Source organism: Mytilus galloprovincialis, chromosome 14 (assembly GCF_965363235.1).
Source record: "Mytilus galloprovincialis chromosome 14, xbMytGall1.hap1.1, whole genome shotgun sequence".
In the NCBI taxonomy this organism is placed as follows: Eukaryota; Metazoa; Mollusca; class Bivalvia; order Mytilida; family Mytilidae; genus Mytilus; species Mytilus galloprovincialis.
The window spans coordinates 14990642-15006425 of record NC_134851.1 but is presented as its reverse complement, the minus strand read 5'-3'; the positions used below and the strand labels follow the sequence as shown (position 1 = coordinate 15006425).

At 30.0% G+C, this 15784-nt stretch overlaps 1 protein-coding gene across 2 annotated transcripts in view; it reads left to right on the top strand.

The window, feature by feature from the left end:
- The window catches only part of LOC143058335 (voltage-gated delayed rectifier potassium channel KCNH8-like), a 149489-nt gene that overhangs the window by 55973 nt on the left and 77732 nt on the right, over window positions 1-15784 (top strand). Inside the window, exons 1-2 of one of the 2 annotated variants that reach the window (XM_076231807.1) lie at window positions 8222-9394; window positions 12585-12841. In XM_076231807.1, the coding sequence (XP_076087922.1) occupies window positions 12763-12841 (79 nt within the window). In that variant the 5' untranslated portion in view covers window positions 8222-9394; window positions 12585-12762. Of the gene's footprint in view, window positions 1-8221; window positions 9395-12584; window positions 12842-15784 lie in introns of those variants that run through there. The other variant, XM_076231808.1, reaches the window with a different exon arrangement.

Genomic DNA, 15784 nt, shown 5'->3' with positions numbered 1-15784 from the left:
ATTTTCAATTGATTCTGTGCTTTTAGCTTACATCAACATGTATCCGTACTTAAAGATTTACATTTTTTATGTTAAATTATTCCATTGAAAAGAGTTGTGTCTGTATATAAGTCTAGACTTTACATTGTTTATTGAATATAGACAAAAATCCGACCGCAAAAATGAAACCAAGGACCGTACTTTATCATTTAAATCATTATAATGATACACATGCTTTATCATTCGATATTTCAACCGGTACTTTACATAACAAAGGATCATTGTATGCAAATGTATATATATTAATATATTATTAAATGACATTATATATCCCGCGTATGCCATTCTTTTCTATTAAACAAAGTCAAATTACTGAAGCAAACCCTAAAAAAATTAAAAGCTATCGTTTTACATCATGTTAACTTTTTGGATTCGAGCATCACTGATGAGTCTTTTGTAGACGGAACGCGCGTCTGGCGTATATAATTAATTTAGTTCGGGTATCTATGATTAGTTTATTTGTTAACTATTATATCCTTGTGACAATTAGATATGAACAGTACATACGGATTCTATCGGTATTGGAGTCAGATTTCGAGTTTTACAAAAAAAAGGGAAACGAAAGATTTAGTTTTCGAATATAAAAATACTGAGGTGTGGTACCTTTGTAGAATAATATCCACCAGAGTTCAAATATGTATAATCTATGAAATGTCAATGTTCATGTATGGCCTTCATAAACATGACAAACGAGAAACTGATATTTGGTCAATATAAAAACGATATTAAAAATATCAATGCATTTGGTAGTACAACATAATTTGTACAATTGATGATATAAGCCGGATCTCCGCGATAAGACCGTACATTGACCTATGATGGTTCAGTTTTACAAATTGTGACTTGAACGGAGTGTTGTTTCATTGGCACTAATACACCATCTACATAAATAAGTACAAAACCCAAAACTGGTTAAATAAGTTTCTATTAATTCATAACGTCTAAACAGTATGACAGAACATTTCTTAATTGACTGTCAGGGAAATGTCCCCCGGTACTAAATTTATAGCAGAGCATAAATGTAAAAGTTGACTGAAACATGAAAAATTACTTCAAGTTATTAATCAATTGTTCTGTCTATTAAGAGCTGTTCAGATAGGAGTTACCTTTCCCGTAAAGATTGATTTGAAAGAGATAATAATTTGTAATATTTTTTAGCAAAAATTGAAATCACAAAAATAATGAATTCCCAGGAAAATTCAAAAATGAAAATCCCTAATCAACTGGCAAAATCAAATGTTAAAACACATCAAACGAATGGACAACAACTCTCATATTTCGTACTTGGTATAGGCATTAGCAAATGTAGCAAATGGTGGATTGTATCTGGTTTGATAGCGCTTAACCTCTCACTTGTATGACAGTCTCATCAAATTTCATTTTATTTACAATGATGCGTGAACAAAACAATCATAATAGGTAAAATTGTCAAAATAAGGGTACAGCAGTCGTCGCCGTGTCACAATATCAATTAAAACAAAAACAAACAAATATTTAACAAAGAAGCACAAAGAAACATCTCACATTTGTTTAAGCCACATTCGTCGCTTACTTATATATGTAATATAAAGGATTAAAATATTTAAAGTCCTGTGATTGAACGGCAAGGTTCACATCAACTCTTGTGTAAAATCGTGTGTTTGATGTCAAAATGTAAACGTCTCACAGGAAGAGATATATAATAATTTTGTCGTTTAATGTTCTAGTTACAAAACAGGTCCCAAATCGTATGAATTTGATAGATGTTGTATCAAAATCATTATAAATTCATTGCTAAAGAACATCTTAGATAATTGTAAAACTGTCCGTTTTAAGTCCAACAATCTTCTTTTAGTGGAAACTGATCTTTTGAATTTGAAAAGTGTTGATCCTAGCTTTCACAAAAATAAATACAAATTGAATGCATTTGTGTCTCCAGAAAATTCAGTAAATTCTAGATTTTGATGAGTTCATTTTCTTTCATGTAAAGGGTTACAGTTAACTAGTTTGAGTAAACTATTTATACACCTCTCATAGGGCTTTCAATTATTTTACTCGTAGCATTCCTTATGAAAGTGAACCCATCAAGCGCTAAAGATGTATGATTATTTTAAATTGCATTGTACTACATTGTCTTTTTATATTTTACTGTGTAGAATAATATTAACAATTGATACATTTACTCAGTACAAATAAAATTAACAGTGAAACTGAAAAGACAGTGTTCAGATGATGTTTGCCTTGTTCCCTTTTTTCGGTGTGAAAAAATAAGCTTAAAATCAAAACGGGTTTGACCTGTCTGAAACATTAAGTGCGTTTAATAATAATTATGCAGTTAGGGAATTCAAGGTCTTATAACTAAATCAATGAACTGGTGTGTATGTACTTCCAGATGTTCACAAGTGGTAAACACAGAGAATTGTTTTGATGAGCCTTAATCATGTTAATAGGATTTTATAAGTACGGTACAAATCGTTACTTTAAGTCAGAGGTCTATATTGAGTATTTTGCGGAAACAGCCTCTCAATTATACCAACTATTTTGTTTCAATTGCATAAATGGAAGCTATTTTTTTTTTTTTTTTTTTTTGGATGACGCGCTGTCTATTTAGCTCTTAAATGCAATGATTATATACACATGTCATCATCACGACTCTTACATAAATATCAAAAATATGTAACAATAATATTAGACATCATTAAATGTAGTTTATTTCAATTATTGTATTTCCGGTTGATAATGTCGTAAATCAATTAAAACATTTAAACAACATTTTGATGAGATATATTTACAGGTCGAACACTTACTGTTCTAGATAAAACAGACAAAACATAACATTTGTTATGTATTTAGTTACTTTTTTGAGAATCCAAAATTAAAGATCGCATTTTGAAAATTCAACAATAAAAAATAAAGACTAAAGTCAGTCGTCTTTAGTATATTTCTCAAATACAATTTAGCATTCAAACAATTCAAACTGAAAAATTTGTAAATAAAAACTGAAAAAAAACAGTATCAAATACACTTATAATTAAAAACCAATTGTTCAGAGAACAATTGAAGGTCTTTCCATATCAAAGAAATTTTGATAAGAAGATAGTTGTTCATACTGATACGATAAATAATGGTTTAATCATATTTTTAAGTGATATAAAGGAGACAATATGCTACTTCCGGTGAAATGAATGTCACTTCCGGTCTAATATGATAGCTTCTTTCACACTGATTCCAAAAATATATAGTTTCTATATACTTTTGTATTAAGAATGGGAGATACATGGTCACTTCCGGTTTGTTGGAAGTCATTTTTAGTCTTCAGTAATAAGTTTATGTATCTATATGACAAAATATATGGATTCTGAGTACTTTTATACGAAAAAATTGCAAAAAAGGTTACTTCCGGTTTTCTCAAGGTCACTTCCGGTAGTCATTTTTCAAGGTCATTTGTCATCCAACCTTTTGTACAAGGTCAAATGCCATTAAAATGGACTTAGTTGAAGTTATAATCAAATAACCTCATATCAAGACATTTCAGGGGCACTAACTCCTATTAGATGCTATTTAATTGTATCAGACCAAATGTAACATATCTTCATAACTATATAGCAATCATTTTGCACTTGTTCTTTAATATGTACCTTTTCAAGGGTTGGAGAAAATGCAAACACATGGAAAATTCCGAATTTAGAACTTGACCTTGACCTTTGACCTTGACCCCATTTTCTAATAAAGGGCCTAGGGATCTCAAATAAATACATTCCAGGGTTATACGGTTGACGGTTTATTAGTTAATAACACATATTGAGAAAATAATTTTGTAAAGGTAGATAACTCCTATAAAATTTCATCGAATCGCTTCGATCCAAATAAGCCAAATTTTCCTTAGGATGTAACGAACAATTTGTAAAAAGAATTTTGTCGCTATCTTTTTTTGTTACGAAGGAGATGCACTCTGATGATAAACAGTGAATAGGGAGATAACTCTTACAAAGAAAAGTGTTCGGCTTAGCAGGGTTAAATGTAAAAGCGCATAAACTGTACGATACAATATGAAAAATATCTAAGCGACATATTGAGAAACAAACATTTGTCGCAATATCAAAATTAGGCGGAAGAAAAAAAAAAAAAAAAAAATAATAATAATCAGAAGAAGAAATACAATAGGTCTTTCCACAGAAAGGTGGAAAGACCTAATTACAGGTGTTAATATTAGTGTAAGCTCGAAGCTTTTATTGCTATTCAAACACACTAATTTTGCTATAACGACCCATTACAATGCCATACCACTTATTTAATAGCACATAGAGTACATTCTGTAGTCTATGGCCTTTTGTAAAAGTTTGAAATGTTTTTAGTGAACAGTTTGTTAAATTATCTTTTCATCTTTTGTTGGTGTTTTTATTTATCTACATAGTTGATATGCCTACATTTTAATTAAACATGAGGTTCACAAAGTCCGGTTTCACCGGACAAGAATGCAACTGCGATATATTTTTTCACTTTTATTGCAAAAAGTTGTGTTTGCCTTTTTAATAATATTTTTTTTTTTTTTTTTTACTTTATTTTGTGGTCTTTTTGTATATCTCATTTTGTAGGTTTTTGTATATATCTTATTTTGATTTTTCTTGTATCGATTATCTTTTGGAAATTTACCGTATATATTTTTTTTCAAATATTCAAAGAGCACTTACAAGAAATCAATTGTCATTTTTAAGTATCCGAAATTATTTGTAAATTTTATTGTGCTGAAAATTTTCGATTTTACTTGTTATCTCTAATCTTATGATTGCTGCAAATACACTAATAAGATTGTCCAGAAAGGATGATAAGGAAAATACACCAAGTCTACCTTAATGATGCTAGATACATTAATGTCTGTAAAACTAACGAACACAGACTTACTCTAATGCAAGATTGAAATTAATGTTTATGACACAAAACAACTAAGTCGAAACGATTTATCTTATACATGACAACTGATAGATTAATCTTTTAAGTTATAGAATTTAACACAAGTCACAAATATACATTCATTATTCAATGAAGTTATCATTGAATTCTCAAAATTATCCTTCGGACATTTTATCCGGATGTTATTAATACAATAAGAGAACACAGTAACAATTTTGAAGAACGTTACTATTTATTAATCTTATAATTTAAAGGACCTAACACAAGTCACAAATATACGTTAATCGTTCAATAAAGTTATTGAATTCTAACAATTATCATCCGGGACATCTAATCCGGGAAATCTAATCCGGATGTTATTAATACAATAAGACAACACAGTAATAACTTTGGAGATCGTTAATGTGTATTAATCTTATAATTTGAAGGACTAAACACAAGTCACATCTGCATGTTAATCGTTCAGTTACGTTATTATTGGGTCATAACAATTATAATCTATGATATTTTAGCCGGATGTTACTAAAACAATAAGACAACAAAGTCATAACTTTAAAGATCGTTATTATTTATTAATCTTATAGTTTACAGGACTTAACACAAGTCACATGTATTCGTAGATCGTACAATTAAGTTATCATTGCATCATATAAATTATAATCCGGGACTTCCAATCCGGATGTTATTTATACAATAAGACAACAAAGTCATAACATTGTAATCGTTAATATTTATAACTAAAAACTTACAATAAATTGCACATAAAATATAAGGAACTAGTCAGTAATAAATCTACAACACTTCTGTTTAAATATTGATCTTGAAGTTAATTGGTGTCATACACATGCCTATTCGCTGTTAACATGGTCAATGACAAGTGCATAAAGGTTCAATATCAAATTATCAAGACATTTACAAATGAAATTTTACCGACTGGGCGAGAGATGTCAATTCAGTCAAGGTTGTTAAACACTTCCATCATCATCATAAGACATGACTGCACTATAATAATGAAAATGTTCGTCCTTAGGTCTTTCAATGATTGATTTCTCGTCAACAATGAAACCGCATATTCCTATTTCCACAAAGTTAATTTATATACTGTAACCTACAAAATATCAATACACTATATATATTTATCGTTTTGAAAGAGGTAAACCTAATGAATAATGAAGCAGTGAATAGCCGAGAATTTAATTATTTATTGAACGTTATTCAACGTAGGACCAAGGGGGTGTATGAAAATAAACCACCAGTCAATTTATACAGTATTGTATCTGTATTTGGTAACTTTGATTAATTTTATTAGAAAAAAAAATGCAATGCACGCTATGGTAATAAAAAAATGAAACGTGATAAAACACTGCATGGAATAATATATTTTGGGGAACTTAAAAACCCACGTTTTGTATGCAATACTACACATATAGTTGGTGCCAATTAACTAAATAGTTGAAAAACGTTGTTGATGCATGCTATGGTATTGAGAATGGAAACTGCATGGAATTATGTAGTGTGAAACTTTCACACTAACCTCAGGTATTCTCTGAAATATTTCACTTATCGTGAAAAGTATCCATGAAGATATTATTTTAGTATCTTTGTCATATTATCTGATATAATCCAAGTTATATACCGTAAAGCGAGGATGTAAATTCTCGTATATTTTCGCAGGTAGAACAAAGTCGCCAAAATAAATTTCGCCAATTCAAAAGGCACATGCAAAGGTATTGATAAAAGTTTTGAATCCGCCAAAATAATAACCGCAAAAATTTGTGTAATCTTTATTCAATGAAAATTACGAAATGTTACCTCACGCGAAAAACCTTTTTTATATAATCTTCCATCAATCTATCGTTGTAAACTATAATAAAACAAAACATAAAGCCCAATGTGTAAATCAGTCATGTGCTAAATGTAGTCTCTAATTGGTTGTTTTATAATTGATTGTAAACGCAACATCGCTATTTTAAGCACAATTAGACGAAATATTAATATTTAAATATTTAGTAATTGTCCTAATTATCTTGTTGAGAATTTATTGGAAGCTTTCCCATATTCCGTTGAAATATTAATGAATTTAATCGGGCAAAGTTCAATACAGCTCATCCATGACACTCATAAAATCATGGCACTGTAGTAAGCATAAATTATAAATGGCTGTACACAATTTAAAATTTTAATTAAGATTGCTATTTCACCGAATCAAATATAAACTAATAATTATAATACAAATTTACAACTGGAGTTAAGATTGTTATATTCAAACGACATTTTGGCAAATTAAGTTTCTGTCTATTTTTCACTAACTTGCACTGTGACAAGACGATCTTAAAGATTCTTATTTTTTTTTTCTTTTGATATATTCATAATTATGTTTTTAACCAGAGATTGGTAAACGATATATAAAATCCCTCAAGAAAAGTATAGATCATTTACCCCCTTTTGTAAAGTTTTTGATAAGTGTTTGTCATTTTTCGTTTGTTTGCGATGGCGTTGTCAGTTTGTCCTTCACTTTTAAACGAATATTATCCCGACATCTATCGACGAATAAAATTAATTTTTAATTACTGTCAATTGTTGAATACTGTCTGGCTTACGTGTTCATCTAATGCTATTTATATTATTTTTAGTATTACCTAATTGAAAAAAATTGATTTGTTTGTTTTGACCTTTTGATTTCATTAATCTGAGTAGACATAGTTGAACAACATTAGTATTCATTGACCAAATAAAACCATTTAACTCCTACGCTTGAAAATTGTGGCGTAAATTATTTATTTGATATGAGATTGCAATATTTTTGTAAACATAATCAACATAATGTTGCATTCAAAATTGTTTCTAAGCCATCGTTGGTAGTTCCACAACAACCGGGACAAACTATCATAAATTTGTTTTTATATCAACTAGTTTACTATTGATATTTGTCTTTGTTGTATTCTATATTTCAAATGAATTTAATAATGAGTTTAAAAATCGGTAGATTAATGTCACCTTCTATTTGTTACCTCCACGATTGATACACACATTTGAAACCAAACAGTATCATAGACTAATGCTATCAGTCTACATGTACTAAAATAATAAATAATTCCCTCTTGGTACAATTATCTAAGCAATTTATATGCATTAAAATATGTAAAATGAAACGCCATAAAACATTTATTAAATTACAATAAAAATTGTGACTAATGCTATATAACCACCGCCACACTTCTACATTTATTGAATCAAAACGACACAGCGACAGAGAAAATCAAATAATTGAAATCCGAATCGATAGAGTCAACATGTAATGTTGAAATGAACACGGTAATGATGTGATGTCGTTTTCAGTGATTTGTCAGAGAAATAGATGTTGAAGATGCATTAATTGATAGTCGTCACAATCTGTCAGGAGGATAACGGATAACATCGTATCGTGTTCAGATGGAAAACTCTCCTTAAAATGGAACACTCTCCGTGGGAATAAAACGATGCCGTATTGGATTAAATATAACAACAATAAAGTAGGAATAATTTTTAAACTATGCGAACGTGCTATATGCAAATGGAATAATTATTAAGGTATAAAACAATCAAACAGGTTGGTTTTCAATTCCTGTTTGAAAGGTTATTGGACAGACGGGATGCTCCGATATAAAAGAAACAGAAACTAATTTGCGAGTATGTGTCGATTGTCGAATGATCAATTGAACATTGTACCAAAGAAATGACCGAGAATCGGGGTATAAGAGATTACTGTTATATCGGTATATAATAGGACGCAATCAAGGTGTCATTCACTTTTTGTGACCGTTGAGGAGACAAACTGTCATAGCATTCATGCAGTATTCTGCTTCCATAATAAACGGAGTTCAGAGAAATGATCATAATAATATAAAGTATTAGTGTTTTGAACTCTTCCACCGTATTATATCAAGTTGTTTAAATAATGAAAATTGAAGGACTGTCTCGTTTTGAACGACATGATTACTTAATTAATAGTGTTAAATAGAGTCTTTGAAATTATATTAGTGATAAATAGAGTGATGTTTTAGTCATAAAATGGAAATAATCTTTGTTACTTATTGATCGCATGCAGTGTGTCTGTTTTATTCAAGTTACAGAAATTTTATGATGTTTCATGTTGAGAACATATTTACCTAAAGAAGCTTACAGGACAATATTGTAGATTGGCCAACAAATTGTTTAACTAAAGAGAAGCGTATACGAATTTATATCGAATATTTTATATAAAGATGTAATAAAACAAGGATATTGTACAATGCTTTTTAGCATGAAACATATATAGAAGCGTTGAATTTAATCTGCAGAGCTTGAATAAGCATTGATGAACAAATTAAGACCGTATATATTATATGAAGATGTAATGAAACTGGGATATTGTAAAATGCTAACCAGAATAGCACAGAGTCTGTAATCAAGGCAATATGAGGAAATTACTCCCTTTAAGTCAAAGGTTAGACATTTTCTAAATTTATATAAAGTTTCTTTTTTTATAATTTCAAAATATCAATTTTCATCTTACTTATTTGCCAAAAGTTTACTTTTCCAGTTGCTAAATTTATAAAGTTTTTTTTTTTTTTATTTCAAAATACCAATTTTCATTTAAATGCTGCCTATGGTTTGCTGCCCTATTAAATTTATAAAGTTTCTTTTTTTATAATTTTAAAATACCAGATTTCATCTGAATGTTGTAAATGGTTTGCTTCTCCTAACAATAACAAAAAGTAGACTTTATGTACGTATGTGCCTGTCCAAAGTCAGGTGCCTGTAATTCAGTTGTTGTCGTTTGTTAATGTGTTACCTTTTTGTTTTTCTTTCCTTTTTGTACATAAATAAGACTGTTAGTTTTTCTCGTTTGAATTGTTTTACATTGCTATTTCGGGGCCTTTTATAGCTGACTATGCGGTATGGGCTTTGCCCTTTTTTGAAGGACGTACGATAACCTATAGTTGTTAATTTGTGTGACAGTTTAGTCTTTTTTGGAGAGTTGTCTCATTTGCAATCATGCCACATCTATTTGTTTATATTTGATATCGTTTCGATGGAATGTAGGTGCAATATTTATAAATGTACAATTTTTCTGGTGAATAAAGTGTTATTTTCTCTATATTGATCTTGGTATTAACTGTATGTTGCCAAGATATGGCTATAACACATACAGTGGATTCATTTATTATCGTAGGTACACGTTTTTCTGGATAAAGAAAACTTGAATGTTCGTGGATATTAAATGTCGTGGTTTTGCCGAGGTCTCCATAAAAAACTAAAATATATCGTTCATTGAATTAATTAATTTCGTGGTTTACCTGTAGCCTCGAAATCCACAAAGTTTTAACATGGTTATCCAACGAATAATAATGCATCAACAGTACATCATTACTGATACACTAGGTATTCTGGGTAATATTTCCGAAATTGGTTTGAAAATTAACTTTTTATTTTTCAGAAATAGTTACTGTTTCAAAATACAATTATTATGAAAGTGCAGCAAACGTTTGAACATTTCTCTATACTATTTTTTGAATTCTTAGACAAAGTAGTTTTTAAAATTCTGAAGTAATAACACAGGGAACAGATTAATACGGATTGAATATAATGTTTCACAGTGAAGATCATTAAATATAAAAATTGTTCATGTAGGCGTAGATATATTAAGTGAATGTTATCTTTATTCAGATTACAATATTATATGTGACACATTTACTCACAATTTTAGTCCGTAACATATGACATTTCAAAGATACATGGAAAACAAATTAACAATCTTTAGAAGTAAACGTGATGACAGAATATGTTTATTGCAAAGAATGTTTAGCGGAAAGAACCATTTTACCTGTAAAATTGATAATAAGGATATCTTAGCAAAGTCAATAAAAAACCATCACTGGAATAGCCGTTGATATTTGTTGGTAAATACGGTTCACACATAATTAGGTTTTTTGTTAAACGAATGGTTATTTTACTCTGTTAGCATTAGATATTTTCATAACGCATTATTCGTTATTGTTGTTATAACACAATAATTTAATTTTGGATGTAACGCATCTTCTGATTGGCTGACGTTATTTTGTTATGAGCCCATAGACATAATTTAGTCATGTGACCATGACGTCATCAACATTTTTTCATCGTTTTCTACGGTTTAAAATGGAATTTAGAATTAAATTATAAGAAATGACTGTAATATTTTTTCTGTCTATTCGAAATAACATAAAAAATGTGGTGCACACTGTTAAATAACCCGCTACGCGCGTTATTCAGTGTGCACCAAATTTTTTATGTTATTTCTTCATAGACAGAAAAAATATTACAGTCATTCCTTAATTATAAGCAAGCATGTTTATACATTACAGTTAAATTTTGAAGATTTATAAGAATTCTTGAATAAGATATGAACTGTATCATAATGAACTAAGAAGATGCTGTATAATTGTGGATGTCTTAAATCTCAACCAGAGACCCAAAGTTATCAATTTAAGGGTTGCAGTATGGCCATAAATATGATTAACTATAAAAGGCCCCAAATGCCTTTCATCGATATTGACTGTGTCTCATGAATAAATGACAAACACTTATATATTATAAACTGTATAACCTCAATCGCGTCTGGTGAAGTTTTTCCAGTAAGATTTTGTTTCCCGATGAAAGTTTGCTTTTTTCTTTATGTCTTGCTCTTACACCATGTTCACGGTTACCAGCAGTAGTAAATGCTTATAGCTACATTGGTTCCAATTTTCGTAGATTGAGGAAATTCGTGATTGACTTGTAACCGCAAAATCCACGAAAATTGATATCCAGCGAATAATAATGAATTAACAGTCAAATGGTTATTTTGGACACATTCACGAAAGACTACTTTTACTTTTTAACATCTCTGTAGCCTTTTGTACTTGCATGGTTATATGAGAATGAACTTTCTATTTGTCATATTATATATTTCTCTGGTACAATGAAAAGTGGAAACTGTTTTTCTAGAATGTACTCCCTATACATTATGTTTATTTTCATAAAGTGCTTGGAATGTTTTAAATATTTTTTCTTTCTTATTACTTACGTTGTACTAATTATTATAAAATGCATTATTGACATCCTTCTTGAAACTGACCTTGTTATTTGATTATTCTATGTAACCATAAATAAACGGTTTACAAAACTAATCTTTTTTTTGGGGGGGGGAGGGAATAAACATTTTTTCTCCCCCATGGAAATTCGTACCTAAGCTGTATTTTGCAAACATTTTTTGATGGGGTGAGGGAGGGGGTCCCAATGATTTTTAACTTGTTGGTTCCGTATTTCACGGATCAAACTAGCCAAGAAGAAACGATCGTTTTAAGTACAAAAATTTTGTTTCAAAGATAAATGTATATTATTACATTTTGAGTGGACCAGTTTTAGTTTGTTTATTTCAATCATCATGGGACTCAACCATATACGTATCAAAACACAACTGAGTTTACTAATACCTTTACCATTCAAGGTAACCCTACTCTACACGAGGTCGTCGTGATTTGATACTTGTGCATTTTTTTAATTTGAAAATTTTGGATTTGAAAATATTTTATAAAATTGAGAATGGAAATGGGGAATAACTACTTGTGTATCTTATTTTAAGGAAATTCATATATTCAAACATATTTTTTCAGATGGCGAACTGACTGATATCTTTTGAATCAGGAGTATTTATAATAGTGTTTTAAGGCGATATCATAACTGTGCTTTTTATTGACAACTATAATACTGGATATCAGTGTAATTCTCTGTGGATAATTATGAGAGTGTGTCAATCTATGATGGATTAAAATAGTTACTTAAACAGGGATTATGACGGCGAGAAAGGGATTTTTAGCCCAACAGCAAAATACATTTCTTGATACCATAGCAACCAAGTTTGATGGCACACGTGAGTACAATTTTAATAAATTTAACTGAAATTGTTGTTGTTTACTCTTTTGACGGAAATAGGTTAATTTGATAGATTGGATAATACCACATTCCATTTTTTTTTATAATTTTCAATGATCACTTAGTAGCGACGGTAAAACATGGGTGTAACGTATGCATTCAAATTGTATCTCCTGCTTTTAAATAAACTACGCGGATGACAATTGAAAATAATTATATAAATAAATCTGAATCGTTAGATAATTTGACGTCATAAGAAAAGTATTGTATATAATCTTAACTTGAAAAATCATCATATATGCTATTATAAGAAAGGTATTGTACAGAGAAACCTGGCTTAATCGAATCTTGCATAAACCGAAAACCTTGCTAAACAAAACATGTTCTTAAAACAGTGCTTAACAAATTGTGTGTGTTGTGAATACGATAAAAAAACATCTGCCCAGAACGAACAAAATCTAAAGTCCCGAAGAGGTTTGGTAAGACAGGTTTCACTGTATATCAATCTCACTGGTTCGATTATGCAATAGGATAAACCAACCTGACCTGATAATCCAATATGACAATATAAAAAAAGTATTGGATATAAACCGTACTCGATGGTTCCTTCACTATGACAATAAAAAAGTAATATATAAAAACCAGGAATAGCAAGATTATCCAATTGGGCAATACGTGGAAGGTACTTATATATACTATCACATGACAATAACAAAAAAGTATTGGATATACACCTAAATTGTTAGATAATCCTAATTATATCAATTTACTAGTGTGCGTATACTTGGGTTGTTGTTTAATTTTGTTTTTGAGTTTCTTCCGTTTCTCGAAAGTGGAAATTTAGTAACAACATGGGTTGAAAATGTATTCCGTATGAAATTAATTCTACGTTATATTTTTTATTGCCTAACATTTTTGAAATTTTATTAACAAAGGGGACAATCTTTGCTAAAATGTAATCGTTTTACATCAAATGTGTAATGAAAAACATACATTTACACGTACTTAAGTAACAACTGTTATAAATCTGTAAAATCTATTTGTCTAATTAAACGTGTATAGTACATACCACTACAAGAAAGTATAATCAAGAAAAAATATCTAGTGCTTTAAATTTAAAACTAGAAAACATTATGTTTACCAGCGTTTTACTTTTGCGGTTAAGGATGTTTATATAATTTTTTATATGTAATGCACGTATTTTACAATGAACAAAACATAAAAGTTTCGAACTTGAGGTTTCATAAGTTAAAAGTATCAACTATTAGGAAGCATGAAACCAAACGAAAAAAACTTAACAAATAGTCGACTAGGAATTCTGACATTATTTCTAAAATGTTTCATGCGTTGAAAAGTTACATTTTACAGTTCTCTGAACAAATTATCAAAGGTACCAGGATTATAATTTAGTACGCCAGACGCGCGTTTCGTCTAAATAAGACTCATCAGTGACGCTCATATCAAAATATTTATAAAGCCAAACAAGTACAAAGTTGAAGAGCATTGAGGATCAAGAATTCCAAAAAGTTGTGCCAAATACGGGTAAGGAAATCTATGCCTGGGATAAGAAAATCCTTTTTTTTTTTGTTTGTTTTTCTCGGGGGACAAGTACAATAAGCAAGCAAATTAAACCGCGTCATTGAGAATAATATTAATAAGAACTAACTAAAATGTAGCATTTTGTTTGTCATTACGACTAGTTTTGCATCAACTGTTGTTCAACTTGTACGGATTAAAATAAAATACATATGAAACTTCAGTAGTTGTGTGTATAAATAAACTATGCGATATGTTTTTTTTTTATTGTTGAAGGCCGTACGGTGACCTACTGTTCATAATTTCTGTGCAATTTTGGTCTCTTGTGGAGCGATGTCTCATTTGCAATTATATCACATCTTCTTTTTTATATAATATGAAAAGGCGTTCCATTTCAATTCAACTCTATTGTCGAAAATATAACTATAATTATAATTGGTTGTTACTGCTTCCGAAATGTTCTGCTTACACTCCTCCCTGCTGAGCTAACTATAGAAATGAGATATAACTAGATTATTAGCAAGCTTAATACGCTTTTGCTTATAGGGAAAATAACGCCACTCAATCATGTCTTAGCCTTTCATACGTGATTAGAAAGATTATTCCCGTTCTATACATTTCAAAAGTCATTATCTCTGTTGCCATTATCATTATTACAGTAGTAACGTCAAGGGCTGCAGGCTATATTCTTTTCTATTCCTGATTGACATTACAGGTCTCGACAACAATAGATGATAATTCTCGGAAAAGGGAAACTTGTAACAAGGTTCAATCCACCATTTTCTACATTTGAAAATGTCTGTACCAATTCCGGAATGTGACAGTCATTGTCCATTCGTTCGAGGTGTTTTATTTTATGGTTTTGCCATTAGATTAGCGACTTTCCGTTTTGAATTTTCCTCGGAGTTTTTTGTGATTTTATTTTTTTCTTTACTATGTGGAAGCCGTTCTGTAGGTTGATTAGGTTTTTGTGTCATTAGTGTCCCTTCTCTTTATTATTGCTATCGTTAAGTTCAATAATTTTGACATACAAAAAAGTAAAAACACAAATAACTGAACTCCAAGGAATATTCTAAACGGAAAGTACATAATCAAATGACAAAATCAAAAGCTGAAACACATTAAACAAATGGATAACAACAATCATATTCCTGCTTTGAAACAGGAATTTCTTTGTAAGGAAATGGTCGAGTTAGCCTTCTATTATGTCTAGCTTAACCTCCCACTTGTGACACAAGAGTGCAAAGGTATAGTTTTGATTTGTCTGTGATCTAGTGTGATTTCTTTTTATCGATTTGGTCATTGTAAATATATTTGTTGACAGTAATCAATAGAGTGATGTCTAAAGGTTTTATTGAACTTAATTATGTATAAGCTGATTATACACTTAATATGATTTATTGTT